This window comes from Lynx canadensis, chromosome B4 (assembly GCF_007474595.2).
Source record: "Lynx canadensis isolate LIC74 chromosome B4, mLynCan4.pri.v2, whole genome shotgun sequence".
NCBI lineage: Eukaryota > Metazoa > Chordata > Mammalia > Carnivora > Felidae > Lynx > Lynx canadensis.
Window position 1 is genome coordinate 32,152,192 of NC_044309.1, and position 27,858 is coordinate 32,180,049.

At 38.5% G+C, this 27,858-nt stretch overlaps 1 protein-coding gene across 2 annotated transcripts in view; it reads left to right on the forward strand.

The window, feature by feature from the left end:
* The window catches only part of CCNY (cyclin Y), a 233,661-nt gene that overhangs the window by 178,180 nt on the left and 27,623 nt on the right, over positions 1-27,858 (forward strand). For both annotated transcript variants that reach the window (XM_030321264.1, XM_030321263.1), the window contains exons 4-7: positions 11,570-11,670; positions 18,284-18,319; positions 21,729-21,786; positions 21,873-21,992. In XM_030321264.1, the coding sequence (XP_030177124.1) occupies positions 11,570-11,670; positions 18,284-18,319; positions 21,729-21,786; positions 21,873-21,992 (315 nt within the window). The remainder of the gene's footprint in view (positions 1-11,569; positions 11,671-18,283; positions 18,320-21,728; positions 21,787-21,872; positions 21,993-27,858) is intronic.

Below are 27,858 nucleotides of genomic sequence, written 5' to 3' on the forward strand. Positions count from 1 at the left end.
AATTCTGTTTAATTTTCCAAGTTCAATACCAAAACTGATGAAAGTCTTTCTGGTATTTTGAGTATGGATATAGTGTTTTCATAATTGTTAAGATCAGAGTGGAATATATTCTATTCAACTTTGTTTGAGAATATTATTGTAGAGAGTTCACAGTCCTCTTAAGTAGTAGAATTCTGAATTGATTTCTGCCTTCTAGCTTTGAATGGTATAAGAGTAGATTCCTTCTAAAATGTGTCTCTTCTGGCTATACTCTTCATCTGTTAACCCATAGAAGAAGCCCAAGAATGAAGTGAGTTTGATTCAGGAACTGAAATTTTAAAAATTCTAAATCTTGTTTTGCTTCTTTGGGAAATTTTCTCTCAATATAACACAAACTTATTGACTAACTGTTATGTTAACATCAACATAATATGCTTGGACGGTATGAAAGAAGCCTCATTACGATTTTAATCTCAGTAAGAATCTAAAAGTCCAGGAAGATTAAAGAATCCAACTTACATTTTTAAATGACTTCAAATTTATAGGAAAGTTGGAGTAATACAAGAGTACAGAATTTTTACAGCTCACCACGGGAACCTTAGATACTGTGGTTCTTACACACTCGTTCACTTGACACAGAATGCTGAAGTAGTGGACACAGTTTGTTATATTCTCTCAGTGTCTAGAGTGTCTAGAAATAATAATGGTGTGCATACTGATAAAGTTGAGACAAATGAGAAGTTTGTGTAGGATGTCAGGTCTTTGAATGTCTTGGTTATGTATACAGAGCACCTTTTCTTGCCCTGTTTCTTTCATGTTTCTTCCTACCCACCCTTCCCTTTCTTCATTCTGTTACTCTAGTTGTGTGGCACAAGTAAAGTGAGGCTTGTAAAATGTAATGCTCTGTACAAATATAGCTGACAGGTGGAATTGCTTCCCTGGTGCCTTCCTAGGTCATTTTGAAAACTACATTATCCTTGTTAAGACAAGTGAAGGGGTCACTGAAACAGTGTTAGGCTTTGTCCTAGAAAATTCACGGCATGTTGTCGGTGGGAGTTGCTGTGTTTGAAACCCTGATCTTTTGTATGTACTGTTAGGATCTCATCTGTGAGTAAGCTAGCACAAATTCTTGACCACGGTTACCTGGTTTTCATATTGCTTAGACATTGCTATATGGACAGAAGGAGCTGTTCTTATAGGACTTCAGTCCGTGACTTCCTAGTTCCTTTGTTGTCATTCACTAAGGGTAGAGGGGACACAGCTGTTCCTCACGTGAGCCAGACAGGCACCCTCCTTACTATGCCACTTTATTTTTCACTTCCTTGCTCTTGTAACCTGTTTCAACTTCATCACCTTGCTTAGGGACTTCTGGAGTAGAGAAAGCAAAGAAAAAACATGAAGTCTGAGAATGAGCAAGGACTTTGCCAGAAAAGCCCTTCAAGAAGCAGATTGTCTTTCCTCTTACCTTTTAAGCAGAGGTTCCCACTCCAGCATCTGTGTGTTACAGTCTGCTCTTATACTTTATATAAACATTGTTATATATATGTATGTTATATAAAGTTATATGTGTTTTATAGTTATATATGTTATATAGTCATATAAGCACATATAACTTCTACACACATTTATATTTAACTTTTTTTGAAAAAATTCAAACTTACAGAAGTTGTAATAATAATACAATAAATTCCCATATACTCTTCACCCAGATTCACCAGTTTTAGGCCAGGTTTTATCACTTTATACCCATCCTCTGATCATTATCCAGTATTATTTTTTCTGAATGTTTGGGAGTTAGATTGTCTGCATCATTCCCTTTACATCCTAATACTGTACTGTGTATTTCCTAATACCAAGGGTATTCTCTGTATAACTACAACATTGTTATCAAAATCAAGAATTTGGAGCTCCTGGATGGCTCAGTCAGTTAAGTGTTTGATTCTTGATTTTGGCTCAGATCATGATCTCATGGTTGTGAGATCGAGTCCTGAGTTGGGCTCCATACTGGGCTTGGAGCCTGCTTGGGATTTTCTCTTTTTTTTTTTTTTTAAATTTTTTTTTTCAACGTTTATTTATTTTTGGGACAGAGAGAGACAGAGCATGAACGGGGGAGGGGCAGAGAGAGAGGGAGACACAGAATCGGAAACAGGCTCCAGGCTCCGAGCCGTCAGCCCTGAGCCTGACGCGGGGCTCGAACTCACGGACCGCGAGATCGTGACCTGGTTGAAGTCGGACGCTTAACCGACTGCGCCACCCAGGCGCCCCGGGATTTTCTCTCTTCCTCTCCCTCTGCCACTCCCCTGCTTGTGTGTGCGTGCGCACGCTCTCTCTCTCTCTCTCTCTCTCTCTCTCTCTCTCTCTCTCTTTCTCTCTCTCTCTCAAAAACAAAATAATAATTATGAAAACAAAAAACAAAATCAAGAATTTAACATTGGTACAGTTCTTTTAAATTAACTAGCCATAGTCCAACTGTGTTAAGTGGCCGCATGATAATGTCCTATGTAGCTTGTTTTTCTCCGGTACTGATTTCAATCCAGAATCACACATGGCATTCACTTGATGTGCCCCTCAATGTCCTTTAATCTGGAGAGATCCTCAGCCTTTTCTTGTCTTTCATGGCATTGGCATTGTTGAAGAATACAAGGCCAGGTATTTTATTTTATTTTATGTTATTTTTAACAGACTATTTCTTATTTTGGATTTGTGTGAAACATTTGCAGCCAGACTACTTCATGGAATCCTCCCTTGTCCTTCTTAGTGCTTCAAATCTGGAGACACAATATCCATCTGACTTCATTGGTGATGTTGATTTTGATCACCCTGCAAGATGCTGTCCAGATTCTCTACCATGTATTTAACTGCTTTTCCCCTGCCAACTATTAAGCAGTCTGTGGGCCATGCAAACATCCTTCTCCTTATCTCCATCCCCAGATTTAGCATCTATTGATCATTCTTGCTTGAACCAATCCTTATATTTTGGTTGGAAAATGCTAATTTTCCAGCCCCACTGCCTCCTCCCCATTTGGCAGTTGTCATTCTGCTCTCAGGGGAGAGTGCTCTCTTCCCGTCTGCCCATTCTACCATCCATCCATCTTTAATATGGACTTCTGGATTTCTGGGTTTTTTTCAGTGATTTATAGCCATTCCTGTCTTTAATTATTTTGATGCTCACATTTCCCTAGATTTGTCTAGTGGCAGTCTTTCCAAACTGGCTCTGTGTTCTTGTGGCATGCCCCTATCATTTCTTTCTCTCTTTCTCTGTCTCTTTCTTTCTTTCTGGCACCCTCTTGCCAAATTTTTGGCACAGTAAGATATTCTAAGCTCATTTTGTCCTTCCCTGGGTCCGCCCTGGAAGTAGCCATTTCTCCAGGGAGCCCTGATTTGTTTTTTCAGCCGCAAGCAGTATTAGACACCCGGATCTAGACTTCATGTGTACTCATTGCTGCTGTCAGCATTTCTAGCTGGCCCACTCAGCAGACATATCTAGGAAAGAGACATTTTAGAAATCATTAATTTGTACTGATGCCTTAATTTCCAGTTCTAGTCCATCCTATCAGGTTTTTTTCTTGCTTTTGGTTTTTGACTATTTTTTCCTTTTGTGAAAAATTTATTTATTTAATAATTAATTATTAATTTAAAAAAGATTTATTGAGGTATACTTTACATGTCATAAAATTCACCATTTTAAAGTATACAATTTAATGGCTTTTAGTATATTCACAGAGTTGTGCAACCATTACCACAGTCAATTTCTGAACATACTTATTTACCCCAAAAGAACCCTTGCACTCCTTGGCAGTCACTCTCTGTTCCTCATCTCCCCCCAGCTCCTGGAAGCCACTATTCTGCTTGCTGCTTCTACAGATTAGTCTGTTATGGACATTTCGTATAAATCTAATCATACAATATGTGGTCTTTCATGACAGACTTCTTTCACTTAGCATGTTTTCAGGGTGCATCCATATTGGAGTGTGTATTGGAACTCCACTCCTTTTCATGGCCAAATACTGTTCCATTGTGTGGATAGGCCACATTTTATGTATCTAATCACCAGTTGATGGACATGTGTGTTGTTTCCACCTTTTGGCTATTACCATCAGTGCTCCTATGAACATTTTTGTACAAGTTTTTGTGTGGACATATATTTTCATTTCTCTTGGGCATATACCTAGCAGTGGAATTGCTGGGATATATGGTCATTCTATATTTAACATTTTGAGGAATTGCCAAACATTTCAAAGTAGCTGGTCTTTGATTTTTAATGTTGTATTTGTGGTCTTATGAATTCAGTTTTAAACTCTGATCAACAATAAGCTATTTGTTTCTTCAGGTTACAACTTTTATTTTTTTAATTTTTCCTAAAAGAAGAAATGACCTTCTGAAGCCAGAAATGTTTTTAGCAGTATAGCTGCTTTCATTGAGAATTCTGAAGGGATGTTGCTTAAGAACAACTTGGTGTAGCAAGAAGACTTTATTAGGAGTCAAGTGGCCTGAATTCTGATTGTTCTGATATGCTTTGTGATGCCTAGTTCCTGTCTGACTTGGGGAAATGCTTTGCTTCTGTCACCCATAAAGAGGAATGATATCACTTGTCTCCCAGAATTGTTTCCCAAGATAGTTATGAATGGCAATGGAGATAGGATATGTGTGGACCCTTAAACAGTTGAGTTGTGCATATTTGCACTTCTGCAACAGTTTTCTAATTATGTAGAAGAGCAAGCTCAAACGAAACAGGAAAGAAACTTGAATTTCTTACATTCTGAGGCAAATGTATATTCTTACATTTTAAGACCTACATTGGATGAACATCCACCCTACTTACCCCCAATATTCTGGAATATGCTTGTTTCCCACCCCACCCTGCCCCAAAAAGTACAGCCTGGACTATATATGCCGTTGCATTTAAGAAATTAAGTAACAGAAAAATATTAGTTGGAAAATAAACCTCTGTTTCTTTTGTGGCTGCAGCAGTAAGTAAACCCTGTGCTTGTTGATGTACAGAAGCCTCCTGAGGGAGCAAGGGGCCCCTGCATGGCCCTCAGTGCTATCAGGAACCCCTCTACGTCAGATGATGCCAAGCCTAAAGGATTATAGTTCTGCATTTTGCCTCACAGCCAGAACTTTAATGAGAAAAAGTACTTCCCATTGTAGAGTCAGTACACTGAGCCATAATAAAGCTGAGATTTGACCTGGGAGTAAAGTACATTATGAATGTAATTATTTTGTGGTGACAGCATGCATGACTTACAATAGAGCAAAATTTGACCTCAGTGTTGGCATGTGCCCAGTTTTTGTTCTTGAGATCCAATGTTGGTTTATTTTCTGCTTTCATAAATTAATGATTTTGTCTGCTCTGTTCTTAATTCCATGGTTGTTTGCTTTTTTCTTCTCATCTTTTAGTCTTTCAGAACTTATAGTCTTTCCCTGCTATAAAAATTGATCCTGCCAAAAGCTGTTCAGTCTCCCCCTTTTTTTCCCCCATGGAATATTAGTTTGTTACTACCTTGAGATCAGAGATGAGGGGTCTTTGTTTTGTTTGTTTTCTTCTTTCGTCATTGTGTCTGAGGCCTGTGGTAGTATTGGAAGGGCTGGTGGAGTTCTGTGTCGCAGCCCTGTTCTTGGCTGTGAGTGCTTCTGTGCTCTTGGATAAGTGCCCTGAGTTTATATGGACTTGGGAATTGTACAGAATGTCCTTGTATCCACTCTGTATTGGCTGTGACTTGGGTAATGATACTTTCTTAACCCAGTGAGGAAACTATCACACTCTGCCTTCATGATTTTGTCAGACTATCTGCACACCGTGAGTGTTCAGGTGGTGGCAGGTAGTGGCAGTGGCCACCTGTCTCTTTGTCCAGTGCTCCTGTGCTCTTCCTACACATGTTTGCACACATTAGGCCTTCAGTTAATTCTTAATAAAGGAATAATGGTGCAAATTTCATTTCTCTGTGCTTTGAGAATCTAAGCTTCTCAATCAAGGTCATGGTTTGCTCTCCTTAGGATTAAAAAAAAAAAAATGAGGGAACTTTCATTTTTATATCATTTTTTTCCCAAACTTTTCCAACTTTTTTCCCCTGCTAATACTACCTCATATTTTTTAATGCTTTATTTTTTTTTGACCCTTAACAAAACCCTAAGAAGGTCAGTTTTGTCCAACCACTGAAAATGGGAAGTTAAAACACAGAGATTAAGGAAGTGTTATTAAGTGACTTCATAATATTCATTGAGCATGTCCATGTGCTAATAAGCATTCCACATATTGTCCTGGTAGAGCCCTCACAGTACCACAATGAGGGGTGGGTTCTGCTCCCCGTATTTCACAGATGAAGACATTGAAGCATATGGTGACCTTATAACTTACTGTCCAAACTGGGACTCTACTGAATGTGAAAGGGGGTGCTTTTATTGGTTACTCGGGGACAACAAGGGCAAACTAGGACTGTCCCCAGCGAGTCATCATCCTACGTAACCAACTTGCCCAAGTTTACACAGCCAATCAGTGGCAGAGCTACATCCTGAACTCTAGGCTTTCAAACTCCAACAACAATCTTGCTTCACCTGTCCTGGAGTGTCTCATCCACATCAAGCTAATTCCTAGCAGGACTGCAGGAGAGCCAGGACTTTGGCCCCTTTCTGCCAACCACTGCTACACCACAGTATGTCCTGAACATGTTATTATTTCACTGTCCAGTGCCATGAGCCCTTGCCATGAGCTCCTGTTTGCCAAGTTGTTAATAAATGGCACTCTCCTTTCTGCTCTTGGTAGGAACGCATGGACTTTGGAGTCAGATGTGGCTCTAAATGTGGCTTTGAATTCTGGTATCTTAGATTTGACCTTGGAAACATGACTTAATTTCTCTGACCTCCTTTGATTTATCTGTAAAATGAGAATTCTGCCTGTCTTGCTAGGGGTTTGTGAGCTGTAAATGAATACATGTAAAGTATCCAGAATACTGTTGGCTTTTATTTCATGGCCATTAAATAAAAGTTGTTGTTACTGTCATCATTTAATTATGCCTAAGTGTAGTGTACATGCAAGGAAGAAGTGAGTGGTGACCTGGGAAGATGAAGAGATGATAAATGTCCTCTTCCTGCAGTGGAGAACCTCTGAATCATTTAAGCAAGGAGGTGACATGATCTGATTTGCTTTGTAAAAAGATCACAGTAGCATCAGAGGAATACTGGTTTGGAGAGAAATGAACCTAGAGGCAGGATGGTTTTCGCAGTAATAAAGGTGAGAAATAATGGAAGCCATTCATACGCTGGTTAGTGGCTGGAAAGATGTAGAGGAAAATTCTTTTGAAATATAGTTTGGAAGTAGAATCAATAGTACTTTTTGCAAGGAGACCAAAGGAAAGACAAAATATTCCTGAATATTTTGTAGATTTCTGGTTTTAAGTCATCATAATTGAATGGAAGAAGAGATTAATTTGCCATTTGAGGTGCCTACGAGGAACATTTATGTGGAAAGCTCAGGAGAGAGGCTGGGCCAGAGAGGAGAGATTTGGGGCTCAAAGGAGAGCAGGAGGAAGTTGAACTAACAGGAATAGAGCAGGAACCCCTTGGGGGGAAAGAACACAGGGAGGCTAAAAGACAGTCACCTTCCACTGAATTGAGAGAAGCTGAGTCCACAAAAGGGGACTGAGTAGCCAGAAGGATAAAAGGAGGCTAGGAGGGAGCTAGGGATGGAAAGTACTCTTTGTGGTAGAGCTTGGAGCTGTTTGTGAATGGGTATTGTGTGCGGAGTGTGAGCCAACTTTTAGAAAATTTGAAGAAGCTGAGTCATTCACTAGCCCCAGCCTGGAGGGTGTTAGGTCTTTCACTGGAGGTGAGTGAGGCGGTACTATAGGTTCATTTTCCAGGGAAGAAGAAGCAGTAAGGTGAGTGGGTGTTTGCCTGATGGCCTCTCAGTTTTCTGAGATGTATGCTGCCTGCAGACAGGAGCTCAGGGTGAGGCAGCAGACAGAGGATCTGAGAAGGTGGTGAGGGGGGGTTGACATAGTTGGGAGAAGAATTTCTGGTCGTTGTGGAGGGTCCAGTGGAGGTCTTATCTCTGGACCCCATTTCTCTTTGTCCTGCACTTAGATTGTGTGTGTGTGCACGTGCACGTGTGTGTATATATCTTTGTATCTGACAGACATCTGATTGGAGTTACAGAAAAGGATAGTCTCATTATTTGGCACAAATGATAACTCTTCAATAAAATCCTCTTAAATATACAGTCCAGCAATTGTGTGTTAGTGGATCTTGGTAGAAGTAATAGGTTATTTTATACTGTGGGCATGGTGTGAATAGGTGGACTAGATGTTCTTCTTTCCATTCTAAACTTTTATTCTGCATATTTAGTACTTAATTTGTAAAATACACACTATTTCAAAGACAGTAACTTTTATTTCTCAAAATACTTTGAACAGTAGTTTAAAACTTATTTCCTTAAAATCCATAATCGGCTTCTTGCTAATTGGACTGTTCTCTGCTCCCCTTCCAAGCAGTTTATGGTTGGCATTACAATATCTGATCTCTCACCAAGACAGCTGTCATTCTTGGTACTGTCTTTCTAAGGCAGCTAACTATAATGCTATGCCCTTCCTTCTCCAGTAAAACACTGTCTTTGTCATTTTCTTCTATATACTTCTAGTATTCTAATATGTTAACAGACATTAGCATAAAAAGCATTCCTATCGCTTTCTTTGACATGTTTAATGTACTTTTTATTTAACGAGTACTATGTGCTGGCCCTGCTCTAAGCACTTTACAAATACTAACTCATCTACTCCTCATAATGACCTGTAAGGTAGCGTCTGTTATCTTCATCTCTGTTTTACAGACAGGGACAAGGAGGCACAGAGAGGGAGGCTAAGCAACTTGCCTGGCTCACAGAGTTAGTATGGCCATGTCAGGGTCACACCTGGGGTTGTGACCCTAGCACCTACCTGTCCTTTCACCTGCTGCTCTCTGGTGCACCATGGCCGTAGGATTTATGAGGCAGGACTAGAACCTAAGGGGAAGAGTTTATATGTGCCAAACATACACGTCTACAAGCATACTGACTTTTTAGAATCATGGGACAAATAAATTAATGTTAACTTTATATTATGTTATGTAATACTAAGACTGCGCTCTGTGCTTATGAAAAATATTTAACAAATTAGAACACAGTTTTCTGTGAATGTCCGTGGGTCTTCGATGCTTCAGAGGCATTGCAGAGGTCAAACTGTCTGTGTTGCAGGACACACACAGTAGTGGTGCTGCATGTCAGAAGGTGCTGGTGCCCGGGCTGGTCTCTTCCCTCTGCTACACAGAACAGTTCAAAACAGAAACCAAAGCAGGAAAGCAACCCCAGAGTCAAGAGCTTTTCTTCTACAGGCTTCTAATTATTTCAGCTTTTTAGTGATGTGAATTTCAGATCCAGAGAAGTTTGCATTTTCTGAATCTTGTAGTCCTGACATTCAACAAGTGACTTAACACCCAAATGATATTTTAGAGTGATGAGGCACCCTGCAACTAAAAATCTTTATAACTTAATACCTAGGATTTATTTTCAATTTGGAAATTGTGATGTAGTTTGAACGCTTGGTTGATGTTCCCCTGGCAAATTGAGGACTTTGGCACACCAACCCTGAGTGCTAGGAGGCTGTGCTCTGTAGTGCTGGTCTCGAGTTAACCCTGACTGTTAGGGACTGTGTGTGCCCTGGGGTGTGCTTGCCTGTGGGCTCGTGGAAAGGGGTTTCTTAGACTATGAGGGAGATTGTGTTCACCTGAGTGCATCTCTCATCTCCTCTCATTGACTCTGATGCTCATGCAATTCCCCTCACATTTTAATCTTGTGAAATTTATGTCAGAGGGAATAGTTGAAACTACTCAAAAAATAAGTGAGTTATTGTCCTTTTGCTTCATGTTTGGAATTATACCTAAAATTACCCTGTTATCTCTGAAAATTCATTAATACATCAATTAATTACTGAATTTTGGTGTTAAACATAGTATCTGTTTGTGGTAGATTTTGCACCCATGAGGAAAATTTCACAAGACCGTAAATAGCTATATTACGTTCTGAGTTTTTAGTGTGTCTTGTGTGACTTAAATATGATTGCTGTAAGAGCTTAAGAAGAGAAAAAGAATTTTTAGTGCCTTTCGATTGTCTTAATGAGAATGTTGTGATTAACTTGTTGGATGTGAAAATGCCATTTTAAAATTGACATTCTAATTGTAACTTGATCTTCGCAAGTTTTCTTTGTGCCCTTTCCTTACACAGGCACAGAACAGTGTGAACTTAAGAAGGAAAGCCCAAGAACTGAGTTTCCTGACTTTGGTTATTTCCTTCTGACCCACATGCTATTTGTATAAAACCAGTGCTAGGGAGGCTTATAATGTTTCAGTAGTGCGGTGCCCTCTAGCTGTGATTGAGGGAACTGGATACTTCAAATAGTGACGATTACCATTTATAGTTTAGAGGGGAGATTCTATTTATATCATCGTTTTTGTATTTCTTAGGCTATTGCATATTTTCATAATTTTATTGCAAAGAAAACCTTATTAAGTAAGAAGTAAATTTTAAAGTGTGGAATAGAGCATTTGGTTTCTGATTACCTTTAAGGCTTCCTTGTAAAGTGTGGTCACTGAGGACTTTGTTGCAGTTTGGCAGTTGAGGCAGACAATTTTATTATCCCTGAGGGATTATTTGTATTGGTTGCTGGAAATGCCACTTGGACTGTCAACGTAGCACCAGGCAAATGGGAACTTGTTTGGGTGATTTGATTTTTTGTTTCCCTTACTTGCTTTTGAACAAGAATTATCTGGAGTAATGTCTACTAATCATATTGCCAAAAATCTACCTAGTATTCAATTAGATATCAGTATATGATTTAAGTTCTGTTTTCTTTACTAATACCTTTCAGAAGTAGTTCTCAGTTCTGAAGTTCTTCGAAGAGCTCATATTTTATACATTTGTGAAAGAATCAGTCATAAGACTGAATAGGAACCACCTGAAGGTCATCAATTGGTTGTATTTTCCAAAGTATCAGAAACCGTCCCCTTTAAAATATCTTTTGCCCCTAAAAAAAGAATACTTTATTCTTTATAACTTCATTTCCTGATATTCAAGCAGATTAACCAGAAGATCTAAATTTACATTGGTTGCATTTTCCATGGCCTCCAAATCAGCTGTACCTCAAGAATAGAGAAAATGGGTACAATTGTCTCTTGCCTTGATCTTGATGCATAAAACTGGGATGTTGCCTTAATTGGAGGCTTTCACTGATGTAAAGATTAGTGTGTTTCTTTTTTTACACAGCCAGGGCAGGTGATTTTTATGGACTCTGTAACACACTCTTTGATGCTTGATTGCAAGAGAATACTGTACTCCCACTGAAGGCGGCTAACAGTGCTTTTGGTGACTTTTACATGTGGAAGAACAAGGAGTTTCATTGTAGGAAGAAAGTATTTTTGTACTGTTCTTGCTGGTAGTATTAATGTTTCTTGCTAAGACATTTTTTTTTTTCTGTGGTCTGCTATCAAGTTTAAGGTGATGATGTTTCTTGGAAGAATTTTGAGCTCCATTTAATTTTCCTTCTTTGTTGCCATTGTTTTCTAGCATCCTCCAGGACAAATAGCGAGGAAATACAGCTCCTGCTCCACTATTTTCCTAGATGATAGCACAGTCAGTCAACCAAACCTCAAGTATACAATTAAATGGTGGGTATACACAGTTTTGCTTAACTGAATGCTTTTTCTACTTAACCTGATAGCTAACTGGTTGGTTGTGGGGTCTGAGAGTGGTAAGATTGGGCTGGAGAAAGCCATTGACTATTGAGGAAATCTGTTTAAAAAGTAACTTGGGTGGGGCGCCTGGGTGGCGCAGTCGGTTAAGCGTCCGACTTCAGCCAGGTCACGATCTCGCGGTCCGTGAGTTCGAGCCCCGCGTCGGGCTCTGGGCTGATGGCTCAGAGCCTGGAGCCTGTTTCCGATTCTGTGTCTCCCTCTCTCTCTGCCCCTCCCCCGTTCATGCTCTGTCTCTCTCTGTCCCCAAAATAAATAAACGTTGAAAAAAAAAAATTTAAAAAAAAAAAAATAAATAAAAAAATAAAAAGTAACTTGGGTAGTTAAAACGTGGGGTGTTCAAAATATTTGTGCACATTACCATTTACATAAAAGAGCAAATTTAAAAATTATTTCAAATATAGGTGAAAGCATGTATTTGATTTCTGTGTATACCTCCTACCTTCCCACTTTTTATTAAAGCCATCCTGGAGTAACTTTGCTAATATTTTACCTTTGAAATAAAGCAGGGCTTCTGTGGTCCCCTTTAAGACTTGAGGCTACAGTAGAAAGCAGGCCTGATAGTGAAAGTGTATTTGCCCAGAGTCGAGAGATCTGAGTTCTGATATTGAGTCTCTCACCAACAGGGAGGGTTTAGTAAAACCCTTCTCTTTGTAGCCTTGTTTTAAAGTGGGGTTTAAGGGAGGAAGGGGAGTCTTTGGATAAAATCCTTTCCCTTTTGGGGTTCAGTTTCCTAATTTTAAAATGGAAGATAAGAGGAAAGGAACACTTTTTTCTTTTATGTTTCCATTAGCATTGTGATAATCAAGACCTTTGACAGAGGTCACAGAAAACCTGATGTGCTGAGGTCTGTGGTCATCAGTTCAACTGCCAAAAACCTGGGATATTTTATTTCTATATGTGCTTCAGAAATTACACATTTAACAACAGTCCAGTTTAGTGTATGATGTGTTTTAATTCCTAAATAAGAAGTATTATTTCAGTGGCTTACATTTTCAGACTTAGAAACCCTATTCTGAGTGTGATCAATGTGTGACAATAAATCACAGCCTCAGTCAGGCAGTGTTGACTGTAGCAGTCTTCTGTGGACAGCATCCACTCCAGCTGGGAGGGAGAGGTGGAAGATAGAACCACTTCAAGGCAAGCTGCCTTCTCTCCTGAAAGGTTGCATGTTTTCTAAGATCTAAGTAGAAATGTAGCTTCTTCCCTTATTACCTTGGCTTTTAAGGGCCTGATAAATGACAAGTGGGCATAAACTCACAGTCCATGATTGTAGCTGGGAAGAGGTATGCATGTCAGAGCTCCACAGTGTGTGGCCTTCACTAAGCCACTTGTGCCACGGCTTACTGCCAGGACATAGGAAGTACAGTATCTCTTGGAAGTATTTTCTGGAGTAAATCACTAGTGGTTGTGGAGAGGAGTGGAAAGCCCTGAAGATCTGTATACCATGTGGCTCTCGGCATCTGCACAAGTTCCAGAGAGCCCAGAACAGAAGCTGCTAACTTCTCTTTAATCCTGGGATCCTCTTCGACAGGAAGGGAGGCCAAGTGGAGCAGAGGGCACCTTTACTTTCAGGGCCAACAAGAGCTCTTGGAATTTACAAATGGATCCGACTCAGTTGCTCAACACTTCACCCTTGGGTAACTTAAAATTGCCACTGGTTGTGACATAGACAGTTAGGAGCCTAGTGGGAAAACTGGGTAGCACTTTGATATGTCAGTGTCACCCAAGTTACAAATGTGCTGCAGTGCAAATCAGTGGTTCCAACCCCTGGTTACATCCTGGAGTCACCTGGGAGCTGAAAAACATGTTGACATCAGCAGTTTAATGTCTCGCCATACAGTTCTGGTATCTGGATTTTTAATACCCTCCCTAGGAGATTGTAGTAGGCAGCCAAGGTTGAGAACTCCTGATGTAAGTAGACAGTTCCTCTCCTGTCCCCCCACCAAAGTTCCTTGAAACTTCTAAATTATAGACTAATAAATGGAGGAAAAAGAGCTGAAAAGCTGGCCCAGTTAAATAGTGGACTGTTGAAACAAAACATTCAGTGTGAATACTATGACTTCCCTGATCCAAATGACATTTCCTTTGCACTAGCTAAATGTGAAAGTTCTTCAGTCAGTAGTTCATTTATTTTAAAAAGTGCCCCCCCCTTTTTTTCAAAGTTTGTATTTTGGGGGCGCCTGGGTGGCTCAGTCGGTTAAGCGTCCGACTTCGGCTCAGGTCATGATCTCATGGTCCGTGAGTTCGAGCCCTGCATCGGGCTCTGTGCTGACAGCTCAGAGCCTGGAGCCTGTTTCGGATTCTGTGTCTCCCTCTCTCTCTGCCCCTCCCCTGTTCATGCCCTGTCTCTCTCTGTCTCAAAAATAAATAAACGTTAAAAAAAAAATTAAAAAAAAACAACAGTTTGTATTTTGGACCTCAGAGCAGGGTGGTCCCTAACTGAAGTAGGACGATCAGAATCTTCCCTGTAAATGCCTCCATCTCACTCTTGGCTGGGTTATAATCAAGGAAGTAAAAAGTAAAAAAATATTTCAGGGTGTTAGCAGGCCTGGGTGAGCTCCAGCCAGGGTCTTTGAAGGTGTAAGGAGAAAGGGATACTCGGAAGGGAGAGAAGAGTCAAAAAGCAGGGTAGAAAGAAGCTAAATCTGAATGCCCTCCTGTTCTAAAATTGTGCCTTAAACTTATCCTGCACCTATCAAAATGAAACCCCTATTTTCCCTTTTCTGCTTTTTCTGCTTTACCTAAATCCAAGGCCTCTTCTTGGTCCCTTCCCCCCAGACATTAAAAATACCAAAACCATTAATACAGTTGAGCTTCATTATGGACACGGTGAGTATCTTTGGGCTGAACTTCCTTCTTGAAAACCAAGTATGACCTTGTTTCTTTGAGAAAATCCTTTGAATTCTAAACATCGATTTCTAACCTAAGTTTTAAGAGAAACCCCTTCTTCAAGTTGTGGGCTGCCAAAATGAACACATGTATTTACAAATTCTAGTTGAGGAGTGCATGGAGGGGTGAGTGCTGTTCTGAATGGAAAGTTGAAATGTAAAAGTGGGAGCATTCTGTGCTCATTCTTTTCATAGGCACGATTTCTGTTTTGACAATTTGAATTTTCCCATCTTTCCCCTAAATGCCAACAGCTGTGGTATTGAATTTAGAGTTTGCTAGCCATCCCCCCCCCCCGCCCCCTCCGACACACACACCTCTGCAGCTGACCTCTGTCTCCCCTCCCGCCCCCCAGCCAGAATCCCCTACGAGGGGCATAGGTATGGTGATTAAAGGAAAGGGTGGGGAGCAGGTGGGAGCTCCTCAGCCCTGGCAGAACCCACCACCTCTTGGTCTTCAAAGGTTTTAGGCTTGTCACATGCTTTGCTGTATTAGCTCTAGGCTCCTACAAGTACAGGGCCAACAGTCACAAATCTGTTTTGCTTTCTTGGTCAAGAAAATAGTATTTCTTTATTCCAAGCTATGTGGCAAAAGCAGTTGAGCAAACCCTTTGATCCAAACGTACTTCTGGTTTGGGTCTAGCCCATCTTTGGTGAGACCTCACCATTTTCTGAGTATGTATCAGAACTGAGTAGGTCTCTGAAGCCTAAAGTGTGGGACTGATGCAGTTTTCCACTGACTGCCCTTTGCCCCCAGCAATCACTTCTTCCAAGATGACTGACTAAACTGGCCTATGGACCTGTACTGTATGTGAATTCTGAGCTTGGTTTTCTTAATTTTGGGGATATAACCTCAAGTGGAATTTGTCCTACAGTGTGGCTCTATTTTTCATGGAGGCGTAAGGTCATGATAATGTCCAGTCTTGCAGTCAGCTCAGGAGATTTGGAAGATAGTGACCTTGGGGCCCTGAAGATTTTAACTCAGTTTGCAGAAGCAAATTATGAGATGCTTGAGATGAAATTATTGATAGGGGAGTAACCATGATAATAATGTCTTTTGTTTTGGATTTTTGTATTTGAAATAATCCTTTTGTGTATTTCATTTGGTTATAATAACATCTTTGTGATGTAGGTTGAATTGTCCTAATTTTATAGATGGGGAAATGTAGGCTCTGAGAGATGAATGAACTGTAATAAATGAAGGATCCAGGTTTTACACTCAGCTTATTCTGATTTAGTCCGGGGATATTTTTCCTATGTCACACTCCACACAGAAGAGGCAAGAACCATTATCTTTTGCAAGCAATCAAAGTGACTAAACTAGGGGCGCCTGGGTGGCGCAGTCGGTTGGGCGTCCGACTTCAGCCAGGTCACGATCTTGCGGTCCGTGAGTTCGAGCCCCGCGTCAGGCTCTGGGCTGATGGCTCGGAGCCTGGAGCCTGTTTCCGATTCTGTGTCTCCCTCTCTCTCTGCCCCTCCCCCGTTCATGCTCTGTCTCTCTCTGTCCCAAAAATAAATAAACGTTGAAAAAAAAAAAAATTAAAAAAAAAAAAAGTGACTAAACTAGTCACTGCACCAAACCCAATCATATGAAACGTCAATCTAAATCTGACATTAGATTAGAAAGCAGTCACACAGTATGACTGTTAAACAAATTAAATGATAATTTCATCCTTTTCCCTAGAGGCAACGTGTTAGAACTAAAGGGCACAAAATCATTATACTAGTCAGAAATTCTGGTATCCAGTATCTGAACCTGAATTTTTCTCATTTGTGAAATAGAGTCAATAACATCTGCTGCTTTTCATATCAGTGTTAATGTATGCTGTTAATGTATGCTTGAAAACAGTATTATTACTATTATTATTATTATTATTATTATTATTATTATTATTTGATTCTGAAGTCCTTTCACCCAAGTTACAATTCCTTCATCAGCTTAGATGCTCTTGAATATGTTAGGAGAAAGAGAATATATTGCCATTTGCTCATGAGGACTTTTAACATTTATCTGAATAATGTTTTTCAAAAATCATTTTGAAGGAATAGGTCTGGAGAGACATTTGGAAGACTAGAGATTTCTTGTCTATTGTCATAGGAAGTCATAGGTAAGCCACTGAGCTATTTGGAATCCAACGCTGAGTCAGCTGTGTTTAGGACTGAGCCCTCTCTCTACCTCCGTGTCGTGCCTGGATGGCAGTTTCTGTGCTCCAAGTACCCAGAACACAATCTGATGCAGTCAGTTAGTGATATTCTTAGAAGCTTAAAAAATAAATTTTGGTCTCCTCAATAAACTTTAAAGTAAAACAAAAAGTAGTGGAATGATCTTGACAGCTTACAAAAAAGGAAATTTAAAAAAAAAAGTGGCCAGTTAACATGAATAACCCCACCAACTTCATAGGTGATCAGAGAAACCCAAATTGAAAACAAGTACACTTTACGTTGGAGAACATTTTTTCAGAATATTCAAGGTGAGTGTCAGCAAGTGTAAGGTTAAAACAGACACTGATGGGGAAATACACTGGTACATTTTTTTTTTCTGCAAAAATACTTGTCAGTTTATGTGGAGAGCCTTCAGTTATTAACGACTTTAGATTGAGTAATTCACATTACAGAATGTTTTCTTATGGAAATAATATAGTCATAGGTTGCACAAATACTTGTCTCTGAAAATATCAGTATGGTGTTAATTATAATTACGAAATATTAGAACCAACTTAAATGTTCAATAGTAGGGGGATAGTTAATAAATTATTCTGTAACTATATAAATGGAATATAATCAGCCATTTAAAGTCCTGTTTTTAAAGCGTACTTTAATGGTAAGAAAAATATTAATGAGGACAAAAGTAGGATGTAAACCTATTTACACATATAATTGAGAGACAGAAAGATATCTGCATATCTCAAGTAGTCTTCTTTGGGCAAAGGGTTTACTTTTTTTTTTTTTTTTTTTTTTACACTTCCTATATTTCCCAGAAGTTCTACAATATGAATATAACGTCTTTTTAATCAGAAAAGCATTATTTGAAAAAAAATATTCGGGAGAAGGGAGTGTCTTAATTAAATTCAGATCTTTTAAAATGTTAAATAAAAATTTTAAGGTAGTGTTACAAATAGGATTTATATTACTATTTTAGCAAGTGAATGAATAAGTTAGGTGGATTGCCAAGAGGTTACTGATGTAAGAGAAAAGAACAGCAAACCACTGTGGGTGATACTCACTTTTTTCTGGTAGTTATAAATAAACCAAAAATTTTCTAAACTGGGAGGTAATAAGTTGGAAATTTCTAAAGGTGCTTGATTTGCACTACCTGTTTTTACATAGTGTCTATATTTTACAAGTGAAGAAAGCTAAAAATTTCAAGTAGAAAGAGAATTTGTTTCTAAATACCTCTTGAGGTTTTGGTGTTTCTGGAAAAGATTTAATAATTGCTGGAAATGAGTACAAGATTGATTTACTTTGAAGAATGATTTTTTTTTTTTTAAAGAGATTTCTTGATCAGCATTCTGCTTTAATTGGGACTTTTGAGATGGATTGTTTGACTTTTACTTAAATTTAAATATTTTATGATTAGACAGATAATATATAACATTTTGGATATGCTTATGAAACATTGAACCCTGCATTTTATTTTACAGTGTAGCTCTCGCAATATATTACCACATCAAAAACAGGTATGTGGATGATTAATTTTGTGCTAAAAACATTACACGTTATCTCCTACTATGTTTTTTCTCTCTTTTTTTCCCTATTATGTCTACTTGCTTCAGCCTTTATATTCTCTAGTCATGTTTTCTTGGAATTTCTAGAGTTAGTACAATTTACCAAAACTTCCCAGGTAAGTGCCAAACTGCTTCTCAATCAGAGGAAACCAAATGGGTGCTTGTGTTTGAAGTCAGCAAAACAGAACACATCTTGATAATGCTCAGCTTTCCTCTTCACTCTTGATTTCCTGTATAATTTGTTTAAACATTCTTTTATAAAAATTATTTTAAAAATTTACTATGGGCAACTTCAACATGAGAAAAAAATGCTTATAGTTTTAAATCAGTAGAATAAATTATGGTGTAAATTTAGATATAAACTATTTTAATGTAGTAGAATCCTCTCTGATATAAGTGAATCTGGAGACAATTTAGTTAATTTAAAGTCAGTTGAAACAGGAAATCATAGAAAAATCATTCTAAAAATTTACTTTAAACATCTTATCTCAACATAAAATGTGTAAAAAGTACATTCATTGCCATATTTTTATGCAGCGTCAAAACTTTTGCTTTGAGTCTGGGGCGTTGGTTAGAGTACCAAAGTGACTTTATTTTATAAGCCACACCTGTAATTCATCCTTTCCATATTTTTTTAAGTCAATAGTGACAAAACTTAAGACATTTCTAAAATAATTTGAGTGTAGAATCTTTCAGGTTATGACCACACATAATCTACAACAAATTTATTTTTAGTGATAACTTTCTATTGGGTGTTTCCAGAGCATTCCTTCTTTATTTTCATAAGAACAAAGCCACTCTCATTGCAGTCATATTTCATTGATTGATATTTAACATTATCATATGTTACATGAATATAACAAGTACAACTGGTGTGAACCAATTCTGGGAACAAGCACAGCCACCTCATGGTTAGCATGGCTCTCAGTGAGGGGAGCCACATCATCGTCAGTCTGCTTTACAAGGGGGACATTGGAGAGTTGTGGTAAGTCAGAGAAGTGGAGCTTTCATGACAGAGCGTCTAATGAATGAACAATGTTATGGGAAAACACAAATACCTGGAAGCAAACACTTGGAAAGGTGTTCTCTACAGTGACCTTTTTCAGTATTGTAATTGTGACTCCAAGTTCTTTCTGGTGCTTGAGAATTTTGGATGTAAGAACTTAGAAAATGGAGCATAGTGGAACTTTGAACCTTGCCCAGAATAACTTATCAGTGAAAGTACAGATTTGGTCTTGCTGCCTGTTTCTAAGATAACAGTTCAGACTTTTAAACATTTAAGTCTTACATAACACTATAATACCACTAGTGAAACTTGAATGTGTTCTCAAACCACTTTTGCATTAGCATCTCTCTGTAAGTGATTTCTCAGTTCTTAGACTGTTGTGCATTTCAAAGTTAATTTGTAGCCACAACTGACAGTAATAAGAACCATCTTTATTAAGCATTTACTCTGGCTACCCTGGTTGCTGTTTATATGCATTATCTCATTTAGTTTATAAAACAGTTCGGTGAGGTGATACTGATATTATCTCCATTTATCTTAGTAAAGAAACTAAGGCACAGAGAAATAATTTGCTTAAGAGTGCAAAGCTAATAAATTGGGGAATTGGGGATTGAACCTAAGCAATATACTGAGACCTTAAATCGTATAATCTACTGGGGTAATGGTGATAAAATGGAACAAAAGTTAGTGAGTAGAAGTGGAGAAAATCCAACTAAAAAAAGCGAGCGTTTGTGAACAGGCATGATAAGCCCACAGATTGTAACCTGAAGGCCTTTGGAAAGAGGTGGCATGACTATGCAGACTTTTTCCTGATAAATCATATTGGGCTAACCTCTGGAACTGGTGAAGATCCAGTAGCTTGATTGAGAGGGTGCTGCTCAGCTGGGATACATAGCTTTCAATAAAAGTGAGAGGAAAATCCATTTTCTCAGAGGAGTCAGTTTTTTTCCCAGTAATTTTAGCTTAAATTCTTATTCCTTATTTTATATTTTTGATCCTATATTTTCATTTTTAAAGTTACTTCTGGTGAATATTTCTCTAGAATGCTGAATAGCTTTTTAGGGTCTCTCATTCATCAGAAATATTGAACAGGAGTGAACTGCCCAAGGAAATGGGATGCAGGGCCAGGCTTTGTCACACAGCCCCTTGAAGATCTTTGCAGAGGCTGTTAGTGAGGTGAGGGACCAACTGATTCTTACTAGCCGGGTCGTTATAAAAGAAGTGTAACTGGGTGCACCCAGAAGGAGCTGTCTTTATGTTTTCAGACCCTGTTAGCAGGTCCTGCCTAGTTGAACCTTTCTTTTACTTAGGCTTATCTAAATCTTTGTTGCCTGTCTTCCTGTAGGCTAGTGAAAATGAGCACAGCTATGAATGCCCAAAGCTTTAAAAATAATTTCTGTTGTGTAAACATAGTAATGAAAACAGAGTTGTTCTGTTAAGCTCTTTCTTTCTGTTTTATTTTTATACAGACAGTAAATTTGTAGAGCAGAAATTATAGTGTTTGCTACAAAGGGTATATGTTAGGGACAGGTCTGTACCCTTCTGATATTCACAAGCCTAATCAGCATTGGAAGCACAGACTGTGGAAATTATATGATGTTACTAAAAGCAATGGTTTCCAAATTTGCTTTTTAAAGAATAGTTTTTAGGCCGAAGGCAAGTGACATAAAACAGATGGAAGTAGAGCTGTTGCTGGTGAAGTATGGTTGGTGTCTACAGAGCCCCACTCAAAGCACTGTGCCTACAGGGAAAGCCATCACTTTAAATGGCATTTACTGGCCCTGGTAACAACGAGCCATTCTTTTATAGGTTTATAGGTTACTGAATTAAGCTTTTCTACATGTCACCTCTTGTTTTTCAATGTAAAATTTTGAAACTCTTAATTAACAAAGTGTTTAAGTTGCATGTTGTGAAAACTTCAAATTAGTTTCTAGGACACACTGAATGTTCATTTTTGCCCTTGAACTTCTTTCCTATCAACTACAACATAGTAATGGTTTAAGCATATCCATCAGCCTTTGCTCAGAAAGATGTTTAAAGAAGTTTATCACTTGCTTAGATTTGGTTCATTTGAAAGCTCAGAAAATGAAAATCTAGATTTTTTTTACCTTAGGTTAATTCAATTAAATGTGGTTTAATTTATTTCATAGACTTTATTTCATAGAGTGCTCAAACAAAAATGATTAAATATTGTACATAAGAAAAATTATTGCTCATGGGTAGCCAATAGCATCTCCTACATTTAACACTGACTTCAGTTTCTTAAAACACATTAAATCAAAATATATTTTTATTTTATTTTGAATGACATTCTTATAGAAAGTAAACTCCATTTTCTTTTATTTTCCCTACCAGGGACCCAGATGGAAGGATGCTCTTAGATATTTTTGATGAAAACCTTCACCCTCTTTCGGTAATCTCCACCTTCTGATGTTGTTTAATTATTTCTCTTTTGTTTTTATTGGGTGGCCAGTCATCTGAAAACATTTCCTTCCCCAGAAATCCGAAGTGCCACCAGATTATGACAAACACAACCCAGAGCAGAAGCAGATTTACCGGTTTGTTCGGACACTGTTCAGTGCTGCTCAGCTGACGGCTGAATGTGCCATTGTCACCCTGGTGAGTGCCTTCACGATGACACAGCCATTCTGTAGTCCACTGGGGTGGGGTGCAAGCAGGGGATCTCACCAGGTGCCCTAGGGAAACCACATCTTTGCCTTCAAGATTGTCTTTTTTTTTTTTTTCTTCTGGGAGAGTAGAGAATGGATCTCCCAATAGAGGGAGTGAAGTCTGTTCCACAGTCCCCACCTAAAGTCAGTGGTAAAATCACCTTCAGAGCCAGTAAATGTCAAAATGTTAAATGCAGGTAAGTAAAACCTTGGGCTAAAGAGAAATAAGAAGAACTAAAGCCACTCACTTCCTGCTAACATCCAGGTTTCCTGTTGTTGATTCCCTACAAAGGTTTTAATGACATGAATTAGAGATGAAGAACATATACATCCTATATGAATGCCTGCTATATATTACTGTCTTCTCTTTTGTGATTTTTGTGATAATAATGCATCTGTAAGATATTCAAAGACAACTTGGAGGTAATCTGCACTTTAAGACTCAAATAAGAGATAAATATCTATATTCTTACTTAGATTCTTAAAACTTTAGGGGCTATTTAGGTCAGCTCTCATTTGGGAAATAGATTTGACAGTGGAACCCATTCTCACTGACCTTTATGTTGTGTGCAACTCAGGTAAGAAGTTAGCTCTGCCTGTGAATGAGCCATACCAGAGGAAGATCAGAATGCCATTCCCTGTTGTTTCTGAGAAGAGATTATTGTCTAATAGAAAGTTTGCAGGCCACCCAAGGACCTTTTGTATCTCTGCCACACTAAGAGCTTTGTGCCCTTCAGCTAATTCAACAGTAAACCTGTTTGTTTATTCATTCATTTGTTCATCCATTTGTTTGTTCACTCTCTCACTAAACTTGCCACCTACTGGGTAAAACGGACATTCATTAAGTAATTGCTGGGTGATTTAGAATGATTCTACGTTCTTCTGTCATATCTGAGAAGTATATTTATTGCTTAGCCTTCTTCCTCCAAAGGATTTCAAGTTCTTAAAAAACAAACTGCAGGGAAACAGGGTTGAAATTGTTGAAAAGGGAAGTGGCGATGAAGAGAAAAGATGGGTAGGAAAACCAGATGAAACCATGGATGAGATTAGTACTAAACTTCATACCATGAAAAAGATTTATCTTGAAGCTGCTGAGATGGAATGTGGTGGGCATATTTTACGTTTAATTCCTACGAAAATTATGACCTGACTCTGACTCGATTGTTAAGAGAAGCCTAGTGTCCTGTGGAGGACACAGGACTGAGATCTTAATCCCTGCTGCTTCCCCAGTTTAGCCCAGATGTTGAGAGAACATCTAAAGTGTTCTCCCCCAGAGGGTCATGGGGACAATTGGTTAGTTCATGTCTTTAGAGTACTGTAGGAGTGGTACATTTTTATTGGTAATTGTAACTACTGACATCTTCACTCGTCCTGTTAGATAAACTGGTGGCTTAGCAGGAGATTAGCTTGTACTGGGGTCTTGATAGTTACAGTTCAAAGATGAGCAGCTTTGGGGTCCCACATAGTGGGCACAGCACTGCAGACTGATTCTCTTGTGACTGAGAGTCAGCCTGCACACCTGTGGGCAGAAGGCAGATAGATGCATGCGCTGGGCAAGACCCTTGTATGATAATTCTTCCCTTCTCTGTGTCCCTTGGAATTAGAAGTAGCCATTTAGAACAGGTTCAGTCTAGAGTTGACAGAGATGCATTAATCTCTACTTTTCTCCTGGGCATTCTCTTGGCGTCTTGGCATGCCACCCAGGAGCAGGTGGGTGGTAGGGGAAGGACAATAGTTCTCTCGTCCTGCTGCCCACGAAGAACAGAACTGCAGCCTCCCTGTGGTAAGAGAGCTTCCAGGACCTTCAAATACCCAGAATGGAGTTATAACTCAAAGCAGATATTTCATAGCTTCATTAACTTTGTTTTAGAAGAGTAACAATAACTAAATATCACTGAATATATTTTTTAGCCTTGCAGAATATTCTAAAAGCTCTGTTATTGATACTGACACATTTTAAAAAAGAGGATGAAGTAATTGATATTGCACCTTGATGATCTCTGATGTTTTCACATAAGGGCACTGTGTAATATTCTCAACAACAGCTGTGGAAAGCTGGGGTTGGGTAGAAGGCTATGGTGCCCAACTGCCCCTCCATACAGCCCATCCTTTCCCTCAGGACTTATTGCAGCTGGGTTATACTTAGAGCCATGAACAATCTTTTCAGTCCCCTGTGTGGTACCTGGATAACAAACCATAGCTCCCTGTCTAAGCCAAGGATTTTGATTTATGAGGATGAGAAGCCCACACAAAGAGGCTAAGGCAGGAGATTTATTGGAAGGCTCAGGAGTCCCATACATGCCTGTCCTCACCCTATAATGAGATCAACAGCAGGTTCCTTTCTCTGGGGCTGTCTCTTCTTGCCTCTGCTCCACCCTTTGGGTCTACCAGTATTAAATTCCAGGCTGCCTTCTGTTCAGATGGACGTGGCCGGGAAGTAGCTGGCCTAACCCTGACTCTCCGTCACTTTTTCACTTAAGGCCCAACACTGGCTAATTGAACCTCTGGTGTTTAGTTTAGATTTTGGAGAGGGGATGAATTTTGATGGCCTTCATCAGTGATTGGCTCAGTTCCTTTGAAAGGGGCCCAGGGCTCTGTCCTGAGCCATTGTTTTTCTCACTGTGTACTTTCCTTTGCTCAAAATCTCTGGTGCTTCCCCATCTTTCTCTGAGGATGACAAAGAGAAGGCCCTTACATGACCTGTAGCAAGATTAGGCCACCTCTCATCTCAGCTCAGCTGCTACCACTCTTCCTATCTGGGCGTCTTGGTCTTTCCTGCATATACCAGTACTTGCCTTGGGACTTGGGCACGTGACACCATCTGGGCCTAGAATCCTCTTTGAAGGATGTACACGTGGTGCCTCCCTGCCTTTCTTGAAGTCTTTGCTCAAAGGGTAGTTCTATAACCTGCTTCCTCCCCACCCCCCCAACATTCCCTTCTCATCATTTCCTGCTTTCTTTTTCTTCATAGCACTTATCACCAGTTAACATTCTTTAGGTTTTACTCATTTATCTTATTTTGTTTGTAAGTTTTATAATTAAGATTTTTTAAAAAATCTTTTTGTCTTTCTTGTTCACTACAATATGACCAGCATCTGGAACACAGCCAGGTACCTAATAAATATTTATTAAATGTCAGAGTAAGTATAGTAATAACTACCTACTGCTGAAGTAAATAAAAGTGGTATTGATGTACCTCACACTTTGCCTGAAACACAGGGAGCATTCAGTAGCTATTTGCTGTAGTCTTCCCGTACCCCGGGTGTTTTATAACTTTAACTCCTATTCTGCTGTTTCACTGCTTACGTTACTAAGGTAAGCTTTCTGAAGGGAGGGTGGCAAAGTCTTTAGCTCTGGAGACATTGCCTAGCCAAGCCTCTGACTGAGTGTTGTCTACAAGAATGGTTCTATCTAGAGAGTGGCAGTGATGGGTTATGGGAGGGAGAGAGGAAGCCATTTGGAGAAATGTCTATTCAGATTCTTTGCCCATTTTTAAATTGGATTGTCTTTGTATTATTGAATTCTAAGAGTTCTTTATATGTTCTGGCTTACAAGTCCCTTGTCACGTAATGATTCACAAGTATTTTCTCCTATTCTCTTGTTGTCATTTCACTTTCTTAAAGGTATCATTTACAACATGGGTTTTCATTTTCATAAAGCCCAATTTATATATATTTTTTTGTTTTATCTTTTGTGCTTTTGGTGTTGTATCTAAGACACCATTGAAGAGCTCAGGGTGATATGATTTACTCCTGTATTTTCTTTTAGGAGTTACGTAATTTTAAGGCTTATGATAATTTTAAGGCATTTAGGTATATGATCCATTTTTAACTCGTTTTTGTGAGGTAGGGGTCCAAATTCATTCTTTTGCTGTGGATATCCAGTTTTCCCCTTGCCATTTGTTGAATTCCACTTTCCTCGTTGAATTGTTTTGTCACTGTTGTCAAAAATCAGTCATAAATGTGCAAGTTTATTTCTGGATTTTCAGTTTTATTCCATTGATCTGTATTTCCTTATGTCCATACCATACTGTCTTGATTACCATGCCTTTGTAGTTGAAGTCAGAAAGTAAAACTCTCCCAACTATGTTCTTCTCCTTCAAGATTTTTTGGGCTGTTCTGTGACCCTTACATTTCCATATGAATTTTAAAGTTAGCTTGTTAAATTTCCACAAAACAAACAAACAAAACCATCTAGGGTTTTGACAGGGACTGCATTGAATACATAGATCAATTTGGGAAATATTTTAGGCCAACACTAGCAAGTCTTACCATCCATGAACATGGGGTGTCTTTTCATTTAGATTTTCTTCAGTTTCATTCAGCAGTTTTATAGTTTTCAGTGCATAAGTCTTATACTTTGTTTAATTTATTCCTAGGTATTTAATGCTGTTTCATGCAATTCCTAAGTAGAATTGTTTTCTTAATTTCATTTTCAGATTGTTTGTTGCTAGTGTATAGGAATAGAATTTAATTTTGTAAATTGATCTTATATCCTCCCACAATGTTGAACTCATTTTAGTTCTAATAGTGTTTTATTAGATTCCTTAGAATTTTATACACGCAAGATCATGTCATTTGCAAACTTTACTTCTTCTGTTCCAGGCTGGATGCTTTTTATTCGTTTTTCTGGCATATTTGCCTTGGCTAGACCTCTAGCTTATTGTTGAATAAAAGTGGTGAGAGTGCACATCCTTGTTTTATTCATGACCTAACAGGGAAAGGGAAAGCTTTCAGTCTTTTTCTGTTAAATACGATGTTATTTTTATAGATGCTTTTTGTCAAATTGAGGAAGTTCCCTTCTGTTCCTAATTTTGTGGAGTGTTTTTTTTTCTTAAAAGAGTATTTGATTCTGTCAAATGCTTTTTCTGCATGTACTGAGATCATGTGATTTTTGTTCTTTATTGATATGTTAAAATCAACCTTGCATTCTTGGGATAAATTATCCCACTTGATTGTGGTATATAATTATTTTTATGTGTTGCTCGATTTGGTTGGCTGGTATTTTGTTGAGGATTTTTTCATCTCTATTTGTAGCAGATAGTGTTCTTTGATTTTCTTGTGATCTCTTTGGTTTGGAATCCGTGTAATACTGACTTCCTGAGTTAGGAAGCATTCCTTCTTCTGTTTTTCTGAAGAGTTTGAGGTTTGGTATTAATTCTTATTTCAGTGTTTGTTAGAATTCACCACTGAAGCCATTGGTCAGGATTTTTCTTTCTTGGAAGTTTTTATATTAGGAATTCCATCTCTTTCCTTATAGGTCTGTTCCAGTTAACCTATTTCTTCTTCAGTCAGTTTGTGTCTTTCTAGGAATTTGTTTCATAACTTAATCCAATTTGTTGGATAACAGTTGTGTATAGTATTCTCTTAAAATTCTTTTTAGTTCTGTAAAATCTGTCGTAATGCCTCATTTTGTTTCTGCTTTTACTAATTTCAGTCTTCTTTTTTTCTTGGTCTGACTAAAGGTTTATCAATTTTAGTGATCTTTCTAAAGAACCAACATTCAGTTTTATTGATTTTCTATTTTTCTATTCTCCATTTCATTTATTTCCTCTCTATATTAATTCCTTCCTACTGCTTGCTTTAGTTTTAGTTTGCTCTTCTTTTTCTTCTAGTTTCTTACAGATATTATTTAGAAATCAATTGTATATTATTTCACTTGGTAGAGAATTAAAATACCCAAGTGGGAGTTAACCAAAGAAATTTTAGCTTATGGTGGAAGGTTAGTTATTGATTTGAGATACTCCTTTTTTAATATAGGAATTTAATAAATTTCCCTCTAAGCTTCATTGCATATATTTTGGTATGTTGTTTGGT